Source organism: Sorex araneus, chromosome 5 (assembly GCF_027595985.1).
Source record: "Sorex araneus isolate mSorAra2 chromosome 5, mSorAra2.pri, whole genome shotgun sequence".
In the NCBI taxonomy this organism is placed as follows: domain Eukaryota; kingdom Metazoa; phylum Chordata; class Mammalia; order Eulipotyphla; family Soricidae; genus Sorex; species Sorex araneus.
The window spans coordinates 42512557-42533969 of NC_073306.1; the positions used below are offsets into that span (position 1 = coordinate 42512557).

Sequence of the window (21413 nt, forward strand, 5' to 3'; positions counted from 1 at the left end):
TTCCCTGGACTTTATACAGAAATCCAAAACCGCGCGGACGCTGCCACGTCCGCGCGACTTAACATTTATAATTGTCATCAATGTGAAAGGGTTCCATTTGAACAGGTCAGACTTGGGGGGGAAACTCCAAATAATAACAGTAAGTTTTTGTTGAAATATTGAAGGTTCTTAATGTAACAGCCACCTCTGGACTATGAGCTAAGCAAAAGCCCCACGCTGGCCAACGTGGCGTGGAGTACACCATACTATGAGGCGCAGGAAGGGGGATGAGGGGGAAAAATTTAAAAAAAAAAAAAAAAATGGAAAAGGAAAAAGAGAAAAAAAAGAGAGAGAGAGAGTTATGTCAACTATAGTGAGTTTTGTGTTGAATTATGGAATGTAATCAAGGTAAAGAAAAAATGAAGTGAAATTCATTAGTTATACAGTAGGGGGTAGGGGGTGGGGGCGGGGGGTAAACTGGGGTTTCTGGTGGTGGAATTTGGGCACTGGTGAAGGGACGGGTGTTTGAATATTGTATAACTGACATATAAACCTGAGAACTTTGTAACTTTCCACATGGTGATTTAATAAAAATTTAAAAAAAAAAAAAAAAAAAAAAAAAAAAAAAAAAAAAGGCAGACCTTGGGCCAGAGAGGTATATGAGCGGGGAAGGACATATGAGTGGGGAAGGCACTTGCCTTGCACACAGCCCTGGGTTTGTCCGAACCCTGCCAGGAGTGATCGCTGAGCACAGAATCAAGAGTAATCCCTAAGTGATGCCAAGTATAGCCCAAACGGCCCCCCACCCCAAGGCAGACCTTGCCAGATCCTTTCCCCATGCCCTCCTCTGCTGCTTATTCTGCTTGTTTGAGCAAGAGCAAGTTCAGGCTCCTCTCCAGTTCTCCCTCCCCTGGCACCTGTGCCGTCTCCTTCATTCCTTAGAGGCAAAGCTCTTCAAAGGAACTGTCTGGGCCCAGGGATGTGGCTCAGCGGGAAAGCACATGCCTCGCCTATATGAGGACTGGCACCATGATTTGATCGGATTTGATCCCCAGCACCGTAAAAATAAGCACGTCAATAAAAGAATTGTCCCAGCTTCTCTCTGCTCCTGTTCACTCTCTGATCACTGCAGCCTGCCTCCGTGGCTCCGCTGGGAACTCTTCTGATAAAAAGACACTGACCCACTCCTGCTTGCCAGCAGAAATAAAACTTCCCCTGTTTTGTTTTGTATTTAAAATTTTCATTCTATTCCCGTGGTTGACGATACTGCTAATGGTAGGGTTTCGTGCATAGATCATTCCAGCACCTCCACCAGTGTCCTCTTCCCTCCACTATTATCCCATTGTCCCCTCCCCAGTCCCCATCCCCCACCCCCTGTCTTGATGGCATCCTCCTTCCCAATCCCACTGTGGGGCCCCTGGGTTTCCTGACCTTACTGTTTTCTGGCTCCCCAACTTTTTGGGCTTACTGCTGCTGACCCTCAGCTGTTGTGGGCTCCTTCTCGGGCTCTGCCTTCTCTTAGTCACCCCAGCCCCTTCTACTCTCCTCTTGTGCCCTGGAGACTGCCCTATGCTTGCCACCTGCCTGGAATTTTTTCTAGGCTGCAAGCTCCTGTTCCGGGGGGTTGGGGAGGGGGGTCCCCGACTATCCATGTCCAGCCTGCAAAGACCTCAAATGCAAGGCCTGTAAAATTGAGCACATACTCAGCTCCCAGGACAAGCTCAATCGTGAGCATGGAGGAAGGCACCCCTCATCTATGTTCAGGGCTCCTCCTGTTGGTGACCAGAGCCTGGAACCGTGGCTGCCCACTCTGCTCCTTTACTGCCTCTCCTCTGCCATCCCAGCTCCTCCAGAATTCTTATTGTTGCCATATCAGTTGCCACCATTGTCTCCCAATGCTTCCTCGGCCCCAGCCCAGCCTTGCTGGCAGGTCTCTCTTTTTAAGCTAACTCTCAGAGAGCCACCTCATCACTTGAAAATGTGAAAATAACCGCATTTTAACAAGTGATAATAGATGACTCAGCAATAAAGAGGACTAAATTACTGAAACATGGATGAATGTATATATATATATATGGGCTGGAGGGATAGCACAGTGGGTAGGGTGTTTGACTTGCACACAGCCGACCCAGGTTTGATTTCTCCATCCTACTCGGAGAGCTCGGCAAGCTACCAAGAGTATCCCGCCCGCACAGCAGAGCCTGGCAAGCTACCCGTGGCATATTCGATATGCCAAAAAACAGTAACAAGTCTCACAATGGAGACGTTACTGGTGCCCGCTCAAGCAAATCAATGAACAACAGAATGACAGTGATACATTGACAGTGAGTAGACTGGAGCAATAGCACAGTGGGTAGGGTGTTTGCCTTGCATGTGGCCAACCTGGGTTTGATTCCTCCGTCCCTCTCGGAGAGCCCAGCAAGCTACCAAGAATATCCCGCCCGCACAGCAGAGCCTGGAAAGCTACCTGTGACATATTCAATATGCCAAAAAAAGTAACAACAAGTCTCACAATGGAGATGTTTCTGGTGCCTCCTCGAGCAAATTGATGAACAAACGGGATGACAGTGCTACGGTGCAATATGTATTTTGTGCAGAGAAAGAAATCTGCCAAAAAAGCATAAAGTATGATTCCACTTGTGAAAAATTTATAATCAGCAAAACCAATCTGTGGTGATAAAAATCTACTCAATAGTGGTGGCTGCCAGGAGTGGAGAAGATTGAGTGAGAAAGATCCCTTGGGAGTATTGTGGGATGGTGAGAATGTTCTAGGTCTTGATGGGCATGTGCCAAACTCATCAGTGGGACCCAGAAGGGCTGGTTATTTCATGGGTATAACTTAGAGTTCGCTGTAAGCATGGAGAAAGAAACAAATTGGTTCTTGGTGTTTAGCTCTTACCATGGTTCCTGTTTGCCTCTGAGCTAAAGTCAGAACTTTTGAGCCATATTCCAAGAAACCCAGCTCCTGCCGACCTGCACCTTTATTACCTTCTACCCTGACCCTGTCCTAGTCCCTAAGCTCCTGCCAGACTGAGCCACTCAGTTCCCAGTACTTCGTGTGCCCTTGTGGCTTTGCTTCTCCCTCACCCTTCATTGCGTCTCCCTTCTCCCTTCCTATCCAACTGCTGAGGGTCTTCTCACCCCAGATTCAGCTTCTACTTGGCCACCATAAAAGCTTCATCCCCATCCCCCTTTTGTCCTTTGCCCACCCACGTTGATACAAACTCAGACTTTGCTCTGTTGTCCTCACCCCCATCCCTCCAGACCCTGTGGCAGTCTTGAGCAAGGGCTGTTGTCTGGTGGACCACGGCTTCCTGGGCAGCCTCCTCACAGCCCAGCATATTGGGAAAGCTCTGATGATTGGAGGATGTTTTGGACAGCTGGAGGCAGTTAAAAAGTGCAAGGACCACCATCTATGACCAAGACTGATTTACCCCAAAACCCACCTCTTGGACCTTTGAAATATCACTCAAAGGCACTTTTTCAGTACTTTCGCACTAAGTGTTCCTGTGGGAGAAGCTGCATGCAGGAAGCCTAGTACCAAATCAGCTAAGTAAAGACTGGATTTCTAAAAGGATTATTTTCCTCCACACCAAGGTCATGAGGTGGCTAAGGGAGGGGCAGCATGTGGGTGCAGGAGTAGGGTGGGAGCAGGTCCCAGGGTTGTTCAGAAAATTGGTTCAGGGGCCAAAGAGTAACACGAGGATCCTCAGTGGGAGTGGATCCCTCCCCACTGGGAATGGGCCCTTGGGTGCCTCCTCCCCTCAGGAACAGGCGGTACAGAACAGCACAGCCAACAGCATGTTTGATTCGGGTCAGAGCCCTGGCTCTGCTCTCACCGGACACCGTAAGTTGAGTTGGTAACTCATTTCCTTTCTGTAAAAGGAGGTTGAGGAGTCTGCAGCTCCAGCTTGCTGTACACTGACTCTGGTTTCTGTCTCGGGGTCCCTGGGGTGCCGACCCTCACTCGCCACCTGCAGGAAGACCCTCTGGGATGGCAGACTTGCCTCCTGGGATGCCCCCCTAGGCCATAGTCAAGTCGAAGTCGAGTTCCCAGCTGTGATTTGACCTTAGTGGGCTCGGGGCGGGCTGTTTCTGTTCCCCAGCTTTAACCTGGAGCCTGGCTATGACTTCCTGCACATCTACGACGGCCGGGACTCCCTCAGCCCTCTCATCGGAAGCTTCTATGGCTCCCAGCTCCCCAGCCGCATCGAGAGCAGCAGCAACAGCCTCTTCCTGGCCTTCCGCAGTGACGCCTCCGTGAGCAATGCTGGCTTCGTCATCGATTACACAGGTAAGGGCCCGGAGTGAAGGTCGCTGAAGGAGCGCCCCCCACCAAACCCCAGGCAGAGCTGGCAGTGGGGCAGCGGAGGCAGTGTGGTGCAGTAAGGACTGCGTGCGCTGGGTCATATCCCTGGGGCTGCCAGCACCCACCTTTCCTAGTCTCTTGCACCCAGAGCCAACATTCTTCTTGCACCACATTTTTCTTTCCAAATCAAGCCTCTGCTCTTAGACCTTCTTGAAAGGAAGATTCTGAACTCTTCTTCAATCTTCTGTAACCTAGCCCACTCTTGATTGATTGAAATGCTACATCCAGTGCCCATGTGCACAGCCCAGCCAACTGCTAGGGTCTTGGAGCTTGGATCTCCATCCCAAGGACACTCCTTGGCCATACTCTGATACCATGTCATTGACTAGATGCTTTCTGATGCTCCTTGGTTCCATTCCCATATCCCTCCAGTCATCCATTCTTTTATGGCCCTTGCACTTTTGAAGTCAGCAAGTTGAAGAATGCAGGAGTCAAGACCAGGGGCTGGCTCACATTTTCTAAAAGGACCAGATAGCTACTGTTTTAAGCCTGTGAACCTTTGGATCTGAAATAGCCCAAGACCATACATAAATGATGGGCAGGACTGTGCACCAGTAAAAATGCACTTACAAACCAGGTCATGGTCCTTGCCTGGGCATGAGTCTCTCAGATTAACTGGGAGCAGAGCCCAAAGCAGTTGTGTGTCCTGGGCAAGTTTCTTGGACTTCTCAACATCTTCATTTCTCCACATCTTACATGATGAAAAATAATTTCTGCCTCTCTGAGATGTGAAGATCAATGAATCCAGTGATCAAAGGAAAGATACAGAGATATAATACGGGGGTTACAGCACTAGCTATGCATGTGACCAGCCCTAGTTTGATCCCAGTATTATTACATGATGTCCTGAGCACTCCAGAGCAAGTACCAAGCTGGGTGTAGCCCAAGACACCGCCTCCCAAAAGAAAGATATCTAGTGTTGGCACATACCACCCGGTAGCCATTGCAACAAGACTAGTTCCAGTCCCTCTAAGACTCCACTCCTTTTTTTTTTTAAATTGAATCACCAAGAGACACAGTTACAAAACTTTAATGTTTGAGTTTCAGTCATACAATGATCTAACATCCACCCCTCCACCAGTGAAAATTTTCCACCACCAATGTCCCCAGTATCTGCCCCTATCCTACTCCTCCCTCTGCCTCTATGGCAGACAATTTCCCCTGTACTCTCTCACTACTTTTGAGCATTATGGTCTGCAGTATAGATACTGAGAGGCTATCACATTTGGTCCTTTATCTACTTCAGCACACATCTCCCATTCCCATCCCAGACGATTCCTCCAACCATCATTGATTTAGTGTTCCCTTCTCTATTCCAGCTGCCTTCTCCCCCAGCTCATGAGGCAGGCTTCCAACTATGTAGCAATATTCCTGGCCCTTGGACTCCACTCCTTTTGACCTTTTCTTCTTCTCTGCTTCACCCAAACTCTATATTCCAACTCCTAGCTCCATTTCTTGCTTGATTTATGAGATCAGCAAACTAGTATGTCTTAGAACCCATTTCCCCATCTACAAAATGGTGGTGATAATAATTACACTTCAGAGGTTAAGTTTTTAAATTATTTTGTATATGCTTATGTATGCATGGCTATGGTGCCCTGTATATACCAAAGCCTGCTGCTACTCTAGAGATGACCGATGTTGTTATTGTGTACCATAACCCAAGTTCATCCGTGGCCTCATCAGCCTGTGTGGACAAATGGGGTCACATTGCCAGTTAAAATTAAGAAGTCTCTGGCTTGTGTCCCCCGCTTGCATAATGCAGCACCTCTGCAACCTTTTAAAGAGTCCCTTAATTAAATATTTCTGGCAGTATCTACAAGTATCTCACATGAACTCACACAAATAATACCAATCATCATAATAGCTAATAGTGTCTCCCCACTGCCAGCACCGTGCTTAGTACTTCCGGTCCAACAAGACCTCACAGTCCCCGTTAAGTATTGATTATCTGCTGTTTGTCATGTCAGAAGCATTCTGGAAGATGCTTGGCACTGAAACTATAGTGTTTGACTTGTCCTCCTCCCTCTGGGCACTGGCTTGGGAATGGCTAGTTTGCGCTTCTCTATTTCTTTAGGCACCCACATTCACTAATCGAGCCCTTCTCAGCATTCCCCATCACACAAACACAGTTCCGTGCAAATGGAATTTAAACTGAGTACTAGGTCCTAGACTCAGTCTGAGACCCCCCCCCCATGGCTCCATACACTGCCACCCCTCTCAGTCCTATCATCAAAATTTTCCCTAAAATTTCCCTCTATACTCTCACCCTCATCGGTATCCTCAATTTTCCTGCCCCCGCCCCCCACCAAACCCCAGTCCTGTTATTGCTTAAATCCTGCAAAATAACATCCTTTATTAAACCTATACCCAAATGTATGGGCATGGGTCAGAAAAGGTTTCCGAGAAATGGCACTTGGGGCCACCAGAGAGATGTCATTTTAACCAGTGGTTTTCAATATTTTACGTGGGTGGGCCAGTGAAAACAGAAGTATTTTAATGGACTATGGAAACAGAAATAAAAACCACAACTTAGAATAAAAATATTTATTTATCAATATTTATCTATCAACATTTGTAGCAATGCCGGCACATGATCCACTCATCCTGTAGATAAGCAATACTTTGTGAAAAGTAACAACTTTTCATGAATCAGAAGGAAATTTCTGCAGACCGATTCTTCAGGTGTGTCCACTCAGCGCCCATGGCCTTGATGATAAACATTCCCTCGAGCCTACTATCCTCATGTGGAGGGGGTGCCTCCATCATTTATCAGTCTGTAAATCAGGCACCTACCTTCTCTGAAGATAGCTTCCTCGCCCGTCAAAGGGAGGGCTGTCGGGAGCACTGGTGCACAACACGGCACCGAGCAGAGTGGCCAGTGCCGGTGAGTGGTTGGCGCACCGTTTGGTCCATCTCTTCCATATCATTGTCTTTGCCCTGTTTCATGGCTATTTCATTTGTTCTGCTCATGTCTGGGGGGGAGCCAGGTCGGATCTGCTCTTCACGAGACTAGCCCAGTAGAATGGAAAGTGTTTTCTCTTCGGCTCGCTGAACGTAGACGGGATGGAAATGGTGTTTTCCCCTCACCTAGGGCGCAGTGTAGGGTCTCCGGAAGGGTAAGAAGTTAGGGATGAACAAGCTTTGCTGGAAAGTGGGAAGCCCACTTCCACCAGGGAGAGGAAGGGGAAGGTCTCCAAGTAATCTGGACAGAAGGGACAGTGCTGGAAGCATGAGCTAAAGAAGCTGACATCACTCGTGAAAGGCCAGTGAGAACCAGCTGTCCCCAGAATGTGTGTGTCTCCTCTTGCAAACCCCTAGAAGTAGCACTGTGGGATGAGGAGTTAGCGCTTGACCCCCGCCTCCTCTCCCTCATCATCACCACCACTCGCAGCAACACCCCCCTCCATGCTGTGGGTCTTCCTTTATTAACTCAAAATGGACGTGTTCTCTTAGTTCCTTCTTTCTTTCTGTTTTTTGTTGGTTTGGTTCGGTTTGGGAGCCACACCCATCAATGTTCAGGGGGGATTACTCCTGGCTTTATGTTCAGGAATCACTTCTGGTGGGGCCCAGAGGACCATATGGGGTCCCATAGATCAAACCTTAGTCAGCCATATGCAAGGCAAGCCCGCTACCTATTGTACTATCTCTCTGGCCCCTTCACCTATTTTTTTTATTTGTTAGGTTTTGGTTTGGGGGCCACACCTGGTGGCTTAAGGCTTGCTCAGGACTCTGCACTCAAGAATTACTCCTGGCAGTGCTCAGGGGACCATAGAGGATGTCAGGGATTGAACCCAAGTTGGCCATTTGCAAAGCAAACACCATACCCACTGTGCTGTTTCTCCGGCCCTTACCTTAGACTATTTTAAATGTGTGTTTGTTGGGGAACATTCCAACAAAAAGAGAACTATTTAAGATGTACTCCAAAAACTCAACATTTCCTGTTACTGCTTTTTCCTAAAGTAACATCATTAAATAATCTGTCATTCCATTCCAAATAGTTTATGTAGGTATAAGATAATGTAAATTCTATGTCAGGGAGGTACAAACTTTTTCTTTTTTTTTTGGGGGGGGGGTCATACCTGGTGATGCACAGGGGTTACTCCTGGCTCTGCACTCAGAAATTACCCCTGGCCGTGCTCAGGGGACCATATGGGATGCTGGGATTTGAACCCGGGTCGGCCACGTGCAAGGCAAATGCCCTACCCGCTGTGCTATCTCTCCAGCCCCGATACAAACTTTTTCTATGTGAGGTTTTTTCTTGAATTATTTTTGAGGTGGGGGGTGGGGTGGGGCACATTCGGTGGTGCTCAAGGCTTACTCCTGGCTTTGTGTTCAGGGATCACTCATGGAAGTGCACAGAGAATTATAATGGGTGGGAATAAACCCTGGTCAGCTATGTGTATCTTACCTGCTGCAATATCTAGCCAGTCCTATCACACAAACTTTTTCTACCAAGAACAAGATATACATTTTTCAACTCAGAAGGCCAGATGGCCTCAGCTCTGCTCCTGTAATGCTAAAATAGCCACAGACCATATTTAAACAAGTGGCTGTGGCATGGCTGTGTGCCAATAAAACTGTTTACAAAACGGGTAGCTGGTCTGTGAACTGTTGTTTGCCTACTGATCTCTGTCCTATATGAATGAGATCACACATATGTATCATCTGTAATATGAGTTATTTCTCTCATTTTTTCGTTTTATTTTTATTGCCAACAATAAAGAACTTGGGCATCTCTCGATATCTGTATTCAAAGATGTGTTCTATTCTTATTAAAGGCTACTCATAGTTCATTAGATTGCTCCAAGCTAACCTATTTTAACTGATTATTTATTGGTTGGTTGTTGGGGTTATTTTCAGCTTTTGCAATGGCTCTGTTTGGAAAGGACCCTTGTCAAATAGCACAGAAAAAACTGTGGTGTTTCCTTTTAATTGTCCCTCTTTGGGCAACTTGGGTTTTGTTTCTGATGCTCATTGTGCTGTTTCAGCCATTTAGCTTTATCATTCACAGATGAGCTGTGCCTTGGCCAAGAAGTCCTGATTTTAGCTTTAATTCTACTCTCAATAGTTGAGTGGCTTGGAAAAATCATTTAGCCTCTCTGATCACCATATTCCTCATCTATAACCTGAACATGAGTATACCTGGCCCTGCCTGCTGCAGAGGCTATTGTGAGACATAAATGAGATAACAGATTGGAAAGTGCTTTGAAAATTATAAAGTGATGTTCCTATGTAAGAGGCTATCATCATTATCATTATCCTTGTCATTATTATTAATGTGATAATGCTTGAAATAATGAGCTCTCTTTGCTCTGACATATGAGTAACTATAGAACAGGGTATGTAGTTGCAATCATTGCTGTGGTTGTTGATTTTCCAAGCCCAAAGTGCTCAGCCAGTCAATTCAGCATGCATTTATTAGACTTCCATTGAGTGCCATATAGAGCCAGCCTCATTGCCAAGTTCCATGCTATAATGCCAGAACTTTGAATAGAACAGGTGATGGTCTCTGTCATTAAAAAAATCCACAACCCACTGGAAAGAAATACTCTTACCACACTACCAGAATAATGCTTAAATCAAGAAAAAGAGAATTCTTTCTGCAGAAAAAAAGCAACCAGCAATGTACTCAAGACAGGGTGGAATTGTAGTGAAACAGAGAGAGAGAGAGTACAGAAAGTAGGAGACTGTCTTACATGCAGCCAAGTTGGTTTCATTCCCCAATACCACATAATAATCTCCTGAGCACTGCCAGGATTGATCCCGAAGTGCAGAGTCAGAATTAAGACCTGAGCACCACCAAATCTGGTCCAAACACTAAAGAGCAAAGGAGAGAGAAAGAGAGACATTAAACAGTTTAAGAGTGTGCCACAGAAAGAGAAAGAAAGACCTTTCTAGTCCAGTGTAAAGCTACTCAGCAGTCATATCCAGCAAGGGTTCGTTGCCAGCACAGCAATTAGTCAAAGTTTCTTATATGAGGTTTAAGTTTACTCTCTGTCCTATAAAATAAAAACAAAGGAGATTTTTCTGCAGGGCAGATGAGGTGACTCCCCTGTGCTCCTTTGGTCTCTCTATTCTCCCATGCTAGTACCTAGCTCCCTTCCTCATTCATGGTTATCTTGGAGTCCAGCAAGTGACTGGAGTTCCAGCCATCATGTCTAAATTCAGACTATGGAAGGAGGAAGGAAAGAGGGAAGGGCTAACGAGAATGTTCTCAGCTAAGTCAGCTTCCCTTACATGAACTTTCCAGAGGTTTCTCATTTATCCATTTAAGAACTATTTGCTGAGTGTTTACTACACACCTGCTTGGACTTACTGCAATATGGCGTTTCCTATTTACCACACATAAGTAACTAGAAGTAGCTGAAAAGCTATTCTCATGGAACCTACATTCTAATGGAATGGCACAGAGAAAAATAAGGGAAGTATATAGTGTCTAAGAGTATTGGTGTCAGGACAGAGAGGGACTAGAAAGGCAGACAGGGTGTTGGAGAGGAGAAGAACCACTTTAAATAACTTGTCAGGGACCATCACTGAAAAGAAGTCAATGAGCAAACCCTGAAGGAGGAGGGGAGAGGAAGCCGTACTCGTGGAAAGACATCGGGTGCACAGAGACCAGTGTGGTTGGAACAATGCTAGCAAAGGACAAAAAGCTAAAGTCATGGAGGAGAGGATTGCAGGCAAAAACATGCAGAGCCTTGTTGGCATGTGGGTATATTGGTTTTCACTCAGTGAGGTGGGAGGGAGCCATTATCTGATCTGAATGTGTTTATATTTCTTTGACCATATCAAGCAGCCTAGCAGGCTGGAAACTGCATTTTAGCTGGTGCCTTGACATTTTGGATAAAATCTGGGTCATATTATTTAAGGGTAAATGGAGGAAATGGATATTGAGTGCCACCGCTATTTCGGCCTCTTAGGAGCTATGCGAACTTGGTTCCAAGTTACTTAATATCTCTGAACTTCAAATAAGATTTTACCCAGTTAGAATGTATAAAAAGAACAGATAAAACACAAGGCATAGTGACAGTTCTCTGTATTTCTGTGGTTCATATATGATCATCCAATGACCATTTTTATTGGGGCCACACCCACCGGGTATGGGGAGAGGACAATTCTAGGCAGAGCTCAAAATGACATATCACAGAGCGCAGGAGGAGACCACTGGTGTCCCCTGCTAGGTGAACGACCATTCTCTGGGCCCTGTTGGGCCCAAGACAGTGCTGCATACAATGAATCCATAATAATGCTCAGTATTAAATCTTAACTATGGACAAAAAAACAGGGTCCATTCATGCTGTCATCAAGGAGCAGGCCTCCTCCTCTCTCATGACTGAAGAATATTCCATTTCTTCCATTGTTTTATTAATGGACATTTAGTTTCCATACCTTGGCTGATGTGAATAACGCTGCAGCAAACATGAATTTATCTCTTTGAAATATATTTCTTGAAATACCTCTTCAAAAGACAGTTTTCATTTCCTTTGAATATATATATATATACCCAGGAAGGGAATCTTCCTTATGGAAGATCTATTAATTTCTGAAGCGCTTTCATCTTATTTACTGTGGGGTTTGGACAAATTCACATCTCCATCCGCAGTATATCAGAATTCTCTTTTCTACACATCTTTACCAATACCTTGTTTCTTGTCTGTTGGATGGTAGCCATTGTACTAAGGGAAAAGAGAATCCCACCGTGATTTTATTTATGTTTTCCTGATCATTCATGGGGACATTATTCTGTGATAAATCAGACTGAGAAAGATACAAACCATGTGATACCATGTACATGTGGAATCATAAGAATTCAGAGTAATATGAAACAGAATAAGATGGTGGTTACTAGGGAACTAACAGATCCAGGGATTAAATTGAAGTGTAAGATACAGTAATGAGGGGGCAAGTGAGAGCTCTCCCCACCCCAAGGGACCCAGCCCCGGCAGCCAAAAGCTTCTAGAACCCAACCACGGCCACGTTCAAGCCTGTTCCCCACACAATCTGGCTGAGCCTCACGTAAGAGTAAATGTATTCCTGGACCCTGCAGCCACAAATCACATCATAGACGGTTTTCCATAACAGACAATACAAAATGTATTATTTGGGTTGTGCTTTGGGACAGGGATTGGGACTTGGGATGGAAACATCCCAAATTTGGTGGTGGGAAGGGGTAATGGTGTTGGGATTGGTGACGGTGTTTGAATATTAACTGTAATCAAATATTGTGAACCACCTATAAAATAAAAAAAAATTAAAGACACAGTAATGATACAGTAATGATCTCATGAACCATATAATCAACACACACAGAAATACTGTAAGACAATTTTGTGAGATAAATTTTGTCGTAATTTGTCACTACTATCACTATTGTCGTAACGATTACTACCATGGCAATCATGTGACAATAGAAGTAGCAAAATATCAAAATGTAGCAAAATAACAGATATGCCTTAAATCTTTAGAATGTCATATGTCAAGTGTATATATTTTTTAAGATATAATAATACTGGGGAAAGAAAGAGCAGCTCTGTGCTGAGGGTTCCAGTGTGTGCCTGGTCAGCCGTGACAGGACAGTGGCCCCTCAGAGCCGTGGGCTGTGAGTCAGCAGGCTGATTGGCAGCCAAGTAGTCCCACCAAGCAGCAGCTGCCTCTTCCGTCTAAAGAGAAGGCACAGCACTGAGCAAAATCCCTCCTCGCCATTCCTCTCTGCATTCTCCTCTGCTCTGGCTCTTCCCTCCCGAGTCTGCTCTTGTGAGTCCAAGCCCTTCAGTTGGTTGGCACCAGTCCATGAAAACCACCGCTGCCCCTCACCCCCCTGAAGCGCAGCCTCCAGGACTAGTAGCAAATGGAACCTAATAATACTCGGGTGCATTTCATAGATACGAGATATTACCAGAACAGGATCCTGGTGCTGCCTGTCAGGACTGCAGCCTTTTAGCCAGCGGTGACCTTAGAACGAGGAGCACTGGCAAAGGCAGCAGTGGGCAGAAGTGGACGTCGGCTCCCAAGAGCTGAGAGTTGAGGATTCAGGACCCCCACTGCTACCCCCAATTGCTCGAGCAGCATCAGATTCACTCATATCTAGTGCAGAGGACAAAGTGGCTGCCCGGTGGGCACATTCATAGCAAGCCTGATAGAGAAACACAATAGCCAGCTGGAAAAATACCACTGTCTAGATAAACTGGCAATCACCCCAAATCCCAGGGAAAGGGGCTGAGGACCATCCTAGACATCTTGACTTCTCCCGGAGGTGTCCATGTGATTTTCTACTTCCTAAATATAAGTTTCAGCAACCCTTTGGCATCGATGTACTCAGAAGTACATCACGCCCAACTGGAGCTCACAGACAGAGAAAACCATCCCCAGATTCCAGCCCTGCTCCCCATGTAGAGACAAAGACAAGGAACCCACCAGGTTGGACCACATTATGGTGGGTCGACATTGAGCAAAGGGGAGGGCCTAAGCCCTAGGACTCCCTCCACCACTCAGGTGTGATCCAGGGGAGGAGCAGGTTAGGGGGTGAGAGAAGGTCTCCAGGGCAGCCCCTCTGCAGAGAGTGAGGCAAAGATGCCGGCAGAGGAGGAAGATCTTGCTCCAAGATGCCTCCCAGTTCTGGATTTCCAATCTGTTTTGGAGGTAGTTCTAGACCTGAGGGACTAGAGACTAGCCATGCCCTTGTGTACACTTTGAGATGGACATCGGAGCATCCTGGGAGCAGAGCTGCTCAAACCACACATTTGAACAGATGTGCTTATTTTCTGTTTCTCCAGAAAACCCACGGGAGTCGTGTTTCGATCCTGGTTCCATCAAGAATGGCACTCGAGTGGGGTCTGACCTGAAGCTGGGCTCCTCCATCACCTACTACTGCCATGGGGGCTACGAGGTGGAGGGGTCCCCCACCCTCAGCTGCATCCTGGGACCCGATGGAAAACCCGGGTGGAACAACCCTCGGCCGGTGTGCACAGGTGGGGAAGGGGGGCAGGGAGGGGCGCGGTGGGCAGGAGGGCAGGGCCCAGACACAGGGGCGGTCTGCTCGGGGGAGAAGCAGCTGGGCAGGGTCCGCAAGGGGGCTTCCTGGATTCATGTGAATGTGTTTGGGAGTTTCCGGGCATGCTAGTCCTTGTCAGTGGGTCAAGGTAGATGCCCCTACCCTCAGCATGGCCCAGACACACCAGCAGTCACTCCAGGGAGAAGTAAGCCCTGAGTACTGCTGTGTATGGCCCAAGAAGCAATAAATAAATAAATAAGACGAGCTCCTAGGCTAGTGGAAATCCCTGAGAGGTCAGCTGTGTTGTCAAGGCAAGTGAAAGGTCTGATGCTGATGGAACAGAGTCACCCACCGGGGCTAAGAGGAGGGACAGGAGAGGGGTCAGGGTTCACCAGCACGCAGAAAAAGAAGGAGGCCTGCTGTCTGGGAAATCCACCACTGTGGGAAGTGGGCCCCATGCACAGAGCCCCACTGGGTTCCCTGGGATGGTTGCTATCTGCCCAGACACAGAGACCAGCTTGAGGGAGTGGGATGCAGGGGGAGGGAGGTGGCAGATCATGTCAGCAGAAGAAGGTACTACAAAGCTTCCCATGATAGTGCCTCTAAGAGAAAATGCTGCATGCTGCACTCAGAGCTGGCTAGTATGTGCCCAGGAGAACCCAGGAGAGCCTGGGGTGGGTGAGGACCGCAGAGAGGACCTTCCCTCCACCTATGGGAGTCTGTAACCTCAGGACAGGATGTCCTGGCAACCTCAGGGACCAACAGCTCAGCTTAGCCAAGTCTCGTGGGGGAGGTCAGCTGATGAGAGGCGTCCAGGTCAGCGCTCTCTACCTGCTTCTCTTTCAGCCCCCTGTGGGGGACAGTACGTGGGCTCAGACGGAGTGGTCTTGTCCCCCAGCTACCCCCAGAACTACACCAGCGGACAAACCTGCCTGTACTTCGTCACCGTCCCCAAGGACTATGGTATGAGGCTTTTGTGTGTGTATGGATGAGATGTGACTCCTGCCTGCTCCTCTGGCCTTCCCCGCGTCCCCCAGTCCCACTCTCCAGGACACTCACTCCTGGAACAAAAATGGGTAGAAGGTGCAGAATGTCCCACATAGGACCACCAGGCACTGCAGCTGGGCGGTGGGCAGATGGCTACCTGACACACAACAGCAGACGTAATGTGGGGCTGCTTGGAGCTATGGCCCAGGAGGAACTGGCCAGGACAGGGGCGAGCCGGGGTGCAGAGAGGCTCTGGCACAGGGCGAGTGGGAATTCCAGTCAGGGTGTCCAAGGGCAGGAAGAAGCTTGGAAGTATAGCTGCGGGAACCAGGACCCCTCACTCAGGTATCCCCTCCGAGCCTGGTTCAGCAGGTCCAGGCAGATGGCAGACAGAGCCCGAAACCACTGAGGAGCCAGCCAGTGCCAAGAAGGCAGAGGGACCCCCAGATCCATGGAGACCTTCGACATCAGGGGTAGTTGAGTCCAGTTGTTCCCATGCAACCAGGGGGCAGTTCCCTCTGCTGAAGCAGGGGGCAGGCTGTTTATTCCCAAGAGGATGGAGACAGGCAGGACAAGAACCTGTCATCTGCTAAGCATTCAGCTCCTGACAGTGACTACACAGCCGGGTCAGGGCTGGGCCAGGGGAGGGAGGCTCAGCCCCAGCCTGTGTGAGCAGCCAGGCCCCAGCCCAGTCAGTGTCACTGAGCTGCACTCTGCAAGCTGCATGGAGTTTGGGGAAGGGTGGTGATCTGTCCAAGCATGTGCTCTTGGCTAGCCATGCTCAGCCTGGGGTCTAGGGTTCAAATTCCCCCTCCAAATATAAAATACATGTATATACCAGTTTAGGTCCAGCTCTGCCATCCTCAGGTCCCAGCTCTATCATCCTCAGGTCCCAGCTCAAACATCCTCAGGTCCCAGCTCTAACATCCTTAGATCCCAGCTCTAACATCCTCAGGTCCCAGCTCAAACATCCTCAGGTCCCAGCTCTAACATCCTTAGATCCCAGCTCTAACATCCTTAGATCCCAGCTCTAACATCCTCAGGTCCCAGCTCTAACATCCTTAGATCCCAGCTCTAACATCCTCAGGTCCCAGCTCTAACATCCTCAGTCCCAGCTCTATCATCCTCAGGTCCCAGCTCTGCTATCCTCAGGTCCCGGCTCTATCATCCTCAGGTCCCAGCTCTGCTATCCTCAGGTCCCGGCTCTATCATCCTCAGGTCCCGGCTCTATCATCCTCAGGTACTCAGCTCTATAGGTCCCATCTGCATTATCCTCTTCTTCAGCTCTTATTTTGGTTCTCTCCCCAGAGGGTCCAACCTCGCCCTATCATGATCCCTGATTATTCCTAGTTCTCTGAAATGATATCTTCTTTCCCTCTATTTACCTGAATGGTTTTATTTTCTTTTTGACTGTTTCTTCCACTGGGATACACACTTGGAGGAAAGAACCCTGCCCTGGCCAGTTCCTCTGCAGAAGTGAGCACGCAGCCCCTCCTATCACCCACACTCACTAGGGCATCACTTCCTCCTCGTGCTCCCCCCGCTCCTCTGCCTCTGAGCTGAGCACTAAGAACCTCTCGCTCTATTCACTACTATAGTCAACAGTACAGACACATGTTACCCAGGCTGGCCAATTTGCTCCAAGACCTGGGTCCTTCTTTGTCCCAGATCACAATATAAGGCTTGCATGCCTACATGCACGCACACGCGTGCCTGACTGCCTACATACTCAGAGCTTGAAGCAAAGTAGAAAAGGGTCTTCCCTGCTTTTGCCAGCAGAGAGACCAGTGTGGGCAGAATGATCTGGAGTATCACTGCATTGGAGTTGTGGCTGCTCCTCCCCCTCACCCCTACCCCAGCTCTGCCAGTGGTCCCTCCAGCTGTGACTGGCAGAGTCACACTGCCCAGGAAGTGCCCTGTGACTGGGCTGGCATAAAGAGCATCAAATCACAGGGCCCGTAGGCTTTATCTAACAGAGTACTAGCAAGCCAACACCTACCAGCCTGTCCACCTCCTTCCTTGAGCAAGCTGAGCGGCCTAGGGAATCTCTCTGGACTTTGGAACTCCAGTCTCTGTGTCTATCCAATAAGGAAAATATCTGCAAGGGTCACAGGTGAAGAAGACGATGCACACAGCATCGTGATTCATGGAGTAAGTATATACACCAGCACCAAGCAGGTGCTTAATAAATGTCATTTGCCCTATTCTGTGGTGCTTTGCCAGAGGAGGAAATGAGATGTTCGCCCAGAGCATGATGTTCACAGACAGTAGCTCCCTCCCCGAGGGCAGGCTGATATCACCCCGCTTCCTGTTAGTTGGGGGAGATCCAGTGTGTAGCAGCTGCCCCGGTGGGCTGGATCTCTGAGCACAAGGTGAGGAAGGCTTCCGTGCTGAGGTCCTACAGGGAGTGTCCCTTGCGCAGCCTCACATCACCACTGCAGCTGCTACCTGGGGAAGGGAGGACCAAGCTTAGCGCAGCGCCACCGTCATCAGGCTGACCTTTGAGTGCCCTCCTTCATGGCCATTGACCCATGTGGGAAAATACCATCCGCCCTTCCCACTTCCCACCTCCCTGCACCTGCCTGCTTTCCGGTCCAGCTGCTGGTCAGCCAGACACGAGGCCAGGCAAGCACGTGACCGAGCAAACCAGGGGTTCCCTCTAACTCCCTGCCCCAGAGCCCCAGTCCTGGCCTCCAGGACTTGGTACTAGACTCTGCAACCGCGTCTCTCCCCCACAGTGGTGTTTGGGCAGTTCGCCTTCTTCCACACAGCGCTCAACGACGTGGTGGAGGTTCACGACGGCCACAGCCAGCACTCCCGGCTCCTCAGCTCCCTCTCAGGATCCCACACAGGTACCCTGGGTCCAGCCTAGGGCTTTGGGGGTGGGGTGGGGGTCATCACACAAGCGGGATCCAGAAGCTGCCCTTTCCTTCCCCCCACACTGTGCCTGCAGCGCCCCCAGGTGGTGTAGCTCCCTCGGTTTCTGTTCTGTCTCCTTGCGCTTTTCTCCCGAGACGCGGACGGCATTTCCATTGTAGAAACTTAAAGGCAAGACAAAATAATTGTATGGAGAATTAAAATTAAAACGACCCAGATAGAACTACCAAAAAGATGGAGTGTGTTTCCTTCCAGTCTCTCTACTCAGACTTAATATTTTACATATTTTATTGAACAGGCAGTATACATATTTTTATAAAAATATTCATTGTGTGTTTGCCATTATTTTCTTCTATAATAAGAGTTTTATAATGCTGCACAATAGCCAATCATCTAGTTCTTTAAAATTTATGGAGTGAATTTCCTATTATTGAACATTTAGATTGTTTCTAGTTTTTCACTTCAAGAATAGTAATCCAGTGTATTATGCATGTGTCTTATACATATCACTATTACCTTGGAATATCTACAAGGGGAATTACCAAGTTAAAAATACGTGAGATATTTCAGGGGTTTTTAGTTGAATTGCCAACTATTTCTCCAGAAAATTTTGCCTCTACTAAGTTTGCGTGATCACAATTGATAGAATGTTACATTCTCATAAAAGCTAAGTAATTAAAAGAAAAGCCATCATCAGGTTAATAGTAAAAATGGCACCTCAATTTTTAGGTTTGCCTTTTTATTACTAATTAGGTCAACCTTCTCTTAATGTGTTCATTAGTTGATGCATTTTTTAAATTTACTTGTGAATCAATGCCTCTTTTATAACTTTTATAATCATTTATCTTCTTATTTATTTTGCAAAGTGCCATATTATTATGCTTTATGTGCATATTATGCCACAGGAACCTCTTTATAGGTAGCATATAGTATTATATGCTATAAAGAACCTTCCCCAACATCTTATCATTTGCAATCTGATTTTCTTCAGGGTGTATTTTAGTGCCAGAAAATTTAAATTTCCCATGATATCAAATCTATCAAGGTTTTATTTTATAGTTTACTTCTATGCTGATGAAATAAATATTCCTTTGTGAATTTTTACCACTTTTTAGTTTCATTGTTTTGCTTTAATACCTTTGGAATTTATTTTGATTTATTATTTGATATAGGAAATCTAACCATATTCTTTCAAATTCTGTTAATCAGTTGTCCTAACAGAATTTTCAAAATGCCAGATTTACATATATTAAATTTTTATAAAGTTCAAGTAACTTTATCCATTTCCTCTCAATGTCTATTTATTCTTCTATCAGAATCCAAAAGTTTTAATTATTTTGATAATATAAGGATGTTTCATTCTATAATTTGAATCATACGGTATTAAAAGTTTCTGTAGTCATTCTTTGTTTTTCATTTTTTATTCATTTGTTGTTTGGGGAGCCACATTGGCAGTGCGAGGGTGCTATTTCTAGCTCTCTGCTCATGAAACCATGGGTTGTGGAGAATCAAATCTGGCTTCCTACATATAAAGCATGCACTCAATGCACTCGGCTGTTTTGCTACCTCATTTGGAGCTTTTTGTTTTGATTTGGTTTGGCTCTTTATTTGGGGGCCACAACACCCGTGCTCATGGCTTATTCCTGGCTCTGCATTCAGGGATCACTCCTGCAGATTTGGGGGACCAGGCATACGTGGTGCCAGGGATTGAACCTATGTTGGCTATGTGCAAGGCAAGCACACAAGCACCTTACCTGCTATACCATCTCTCTAGCCCTCAGGGGCTTTCTTTAAATTTTTATTGGACATGTTTGCTTATTTTTTCCTCCAGACAAAATTTTAAAGTATTCGGAGGATTTTTCATTTGAGATAACGGATGGAGCTCAATGATAGAGTACCTGCCTTGCATGTGTGAAGTCCTAGGTTTAATCCCTGACACGCAAAAAAAAAAAATTCTTTTCATTGTGATTCCATTATGCTTATATATAAATTTGGAGTTGAACTCTCATTTTAATAATAGTAACTCTTCTTCCTATCCAGAAATATAGAATGTCTGTCTATTTGTTAATCTATACTTTTTTTTTTTTTTTTTTTTTTTTTTTTTGCTTTTTGGGTCACACCTGGCAATGCACAGTGGTTACTCCTGGCTCATGCACTCAGGAATTACCCCTGGCCGTGCTCAGGGGACCATATGGGATGCTGGGATTTGAACCCGGGTCGGCCGCGTGCAAGGCAAACGCCCTACACGCTGTGCTATCTCTCCAGCCCCGAATCTATACTTTTTATTTAAGTAGCTTTTTTTTGTTAATAAGGCTTCATCCTAAGTACTCTATAGTGACTTTTGTAGTTAATACACTGAGTCTTTTCCAGTTAGTTTTTCGTGTTATAAAGTTGATATTTTGTTAGAATCAATTTGTAAAAGCATTGAATCCTTCGTAATAGAGCTAACACTGCCAGTTGATTCTCCAGGCCCTATAAGCAAGAAGCAATTTCCTCTGCAAATAAATTCATGGCCATTATTTTATCTCTTTCTTTTAGGGAGTTTTTCTTTCATTTTCTTCCATGGTTCTAATCTACTCCAGTTTATCAATGTCAATACTTATATTTTAGTAAAAACAAACAAACAAAAACCCATGTCATTCCTTTAAACTTAGAAGAATCCCTTATATAAATACTTGCAAGATCTTCACTTCCTCTCTGTGGTTGTGCCCCTGCCTTTGCAATACTTGATGCCGTATTCATGGTCCCCTGGTTCTCCACTAGATGAGAGGTTTCATGCTGTTTGTTTTGTATTTTATTGCTTCTACTTACCAGTTCTTCTGTGGAGTTGCCATTATTTCATAATGTTTCTCCCTTTTCCCCTGCACATTATTCAGTCCTTTCTTTTCTTTTTGCATGAAGAGCATTCCTTGGACTTTTCTGTGTAATAAAAAGCAGGCGTCCAGCAATATATACTCACCTCTAAGCATAGCTTTGGCTTCACGCTGTAAATTCTGACACATACTGTTTTCATCATCATCACTTTCTAAATAAGCCATAGTGCATAGTTTACTCTTTTTGTCCAAGAATTGTTTAAGAATGACTCTTCTCTCCTCCCAAGGACTTGGATTCAGTCCTGGTTTAATTTAAATATTTGTGGTGCGTTCTTTCTCATTCTCTGTGATTAGAGCAATGTAGCCTCTGTCACTTATGCTTTGGGGGCTTAAA

The 21413-nt window shown here is 46.5% G+C and overlaps 1 protein-coding gene across 1 annotated transcript in view; it reads left to right on the forward strand.

Moving 5' to 3' along the window:
• Positions 1–21413, forward strand: part of CSMD2 (CUB and Sushi multiple domains 2) — a 608999-nt gene that overhangs the window by 466759 nt on the left and 120827 nt on the right. The window contains exons 29-32 of the mRNA XM_055138092.1: positions 4086–4273; positions 14125–14319; positions 15189–15305; positions 18068–18181. Coding sequence (XP_054994067.1) covers positions 4086–4273; positions 14125–14319; positions 15189–15305; positions 18068–18181 — 614 coding nt within the window. The remainder of the gene's footprint in view (positions 1–4085; positions 4274–14124; positions 14320–15188; positions 15306–18067; positions 18182–21413) is intronic.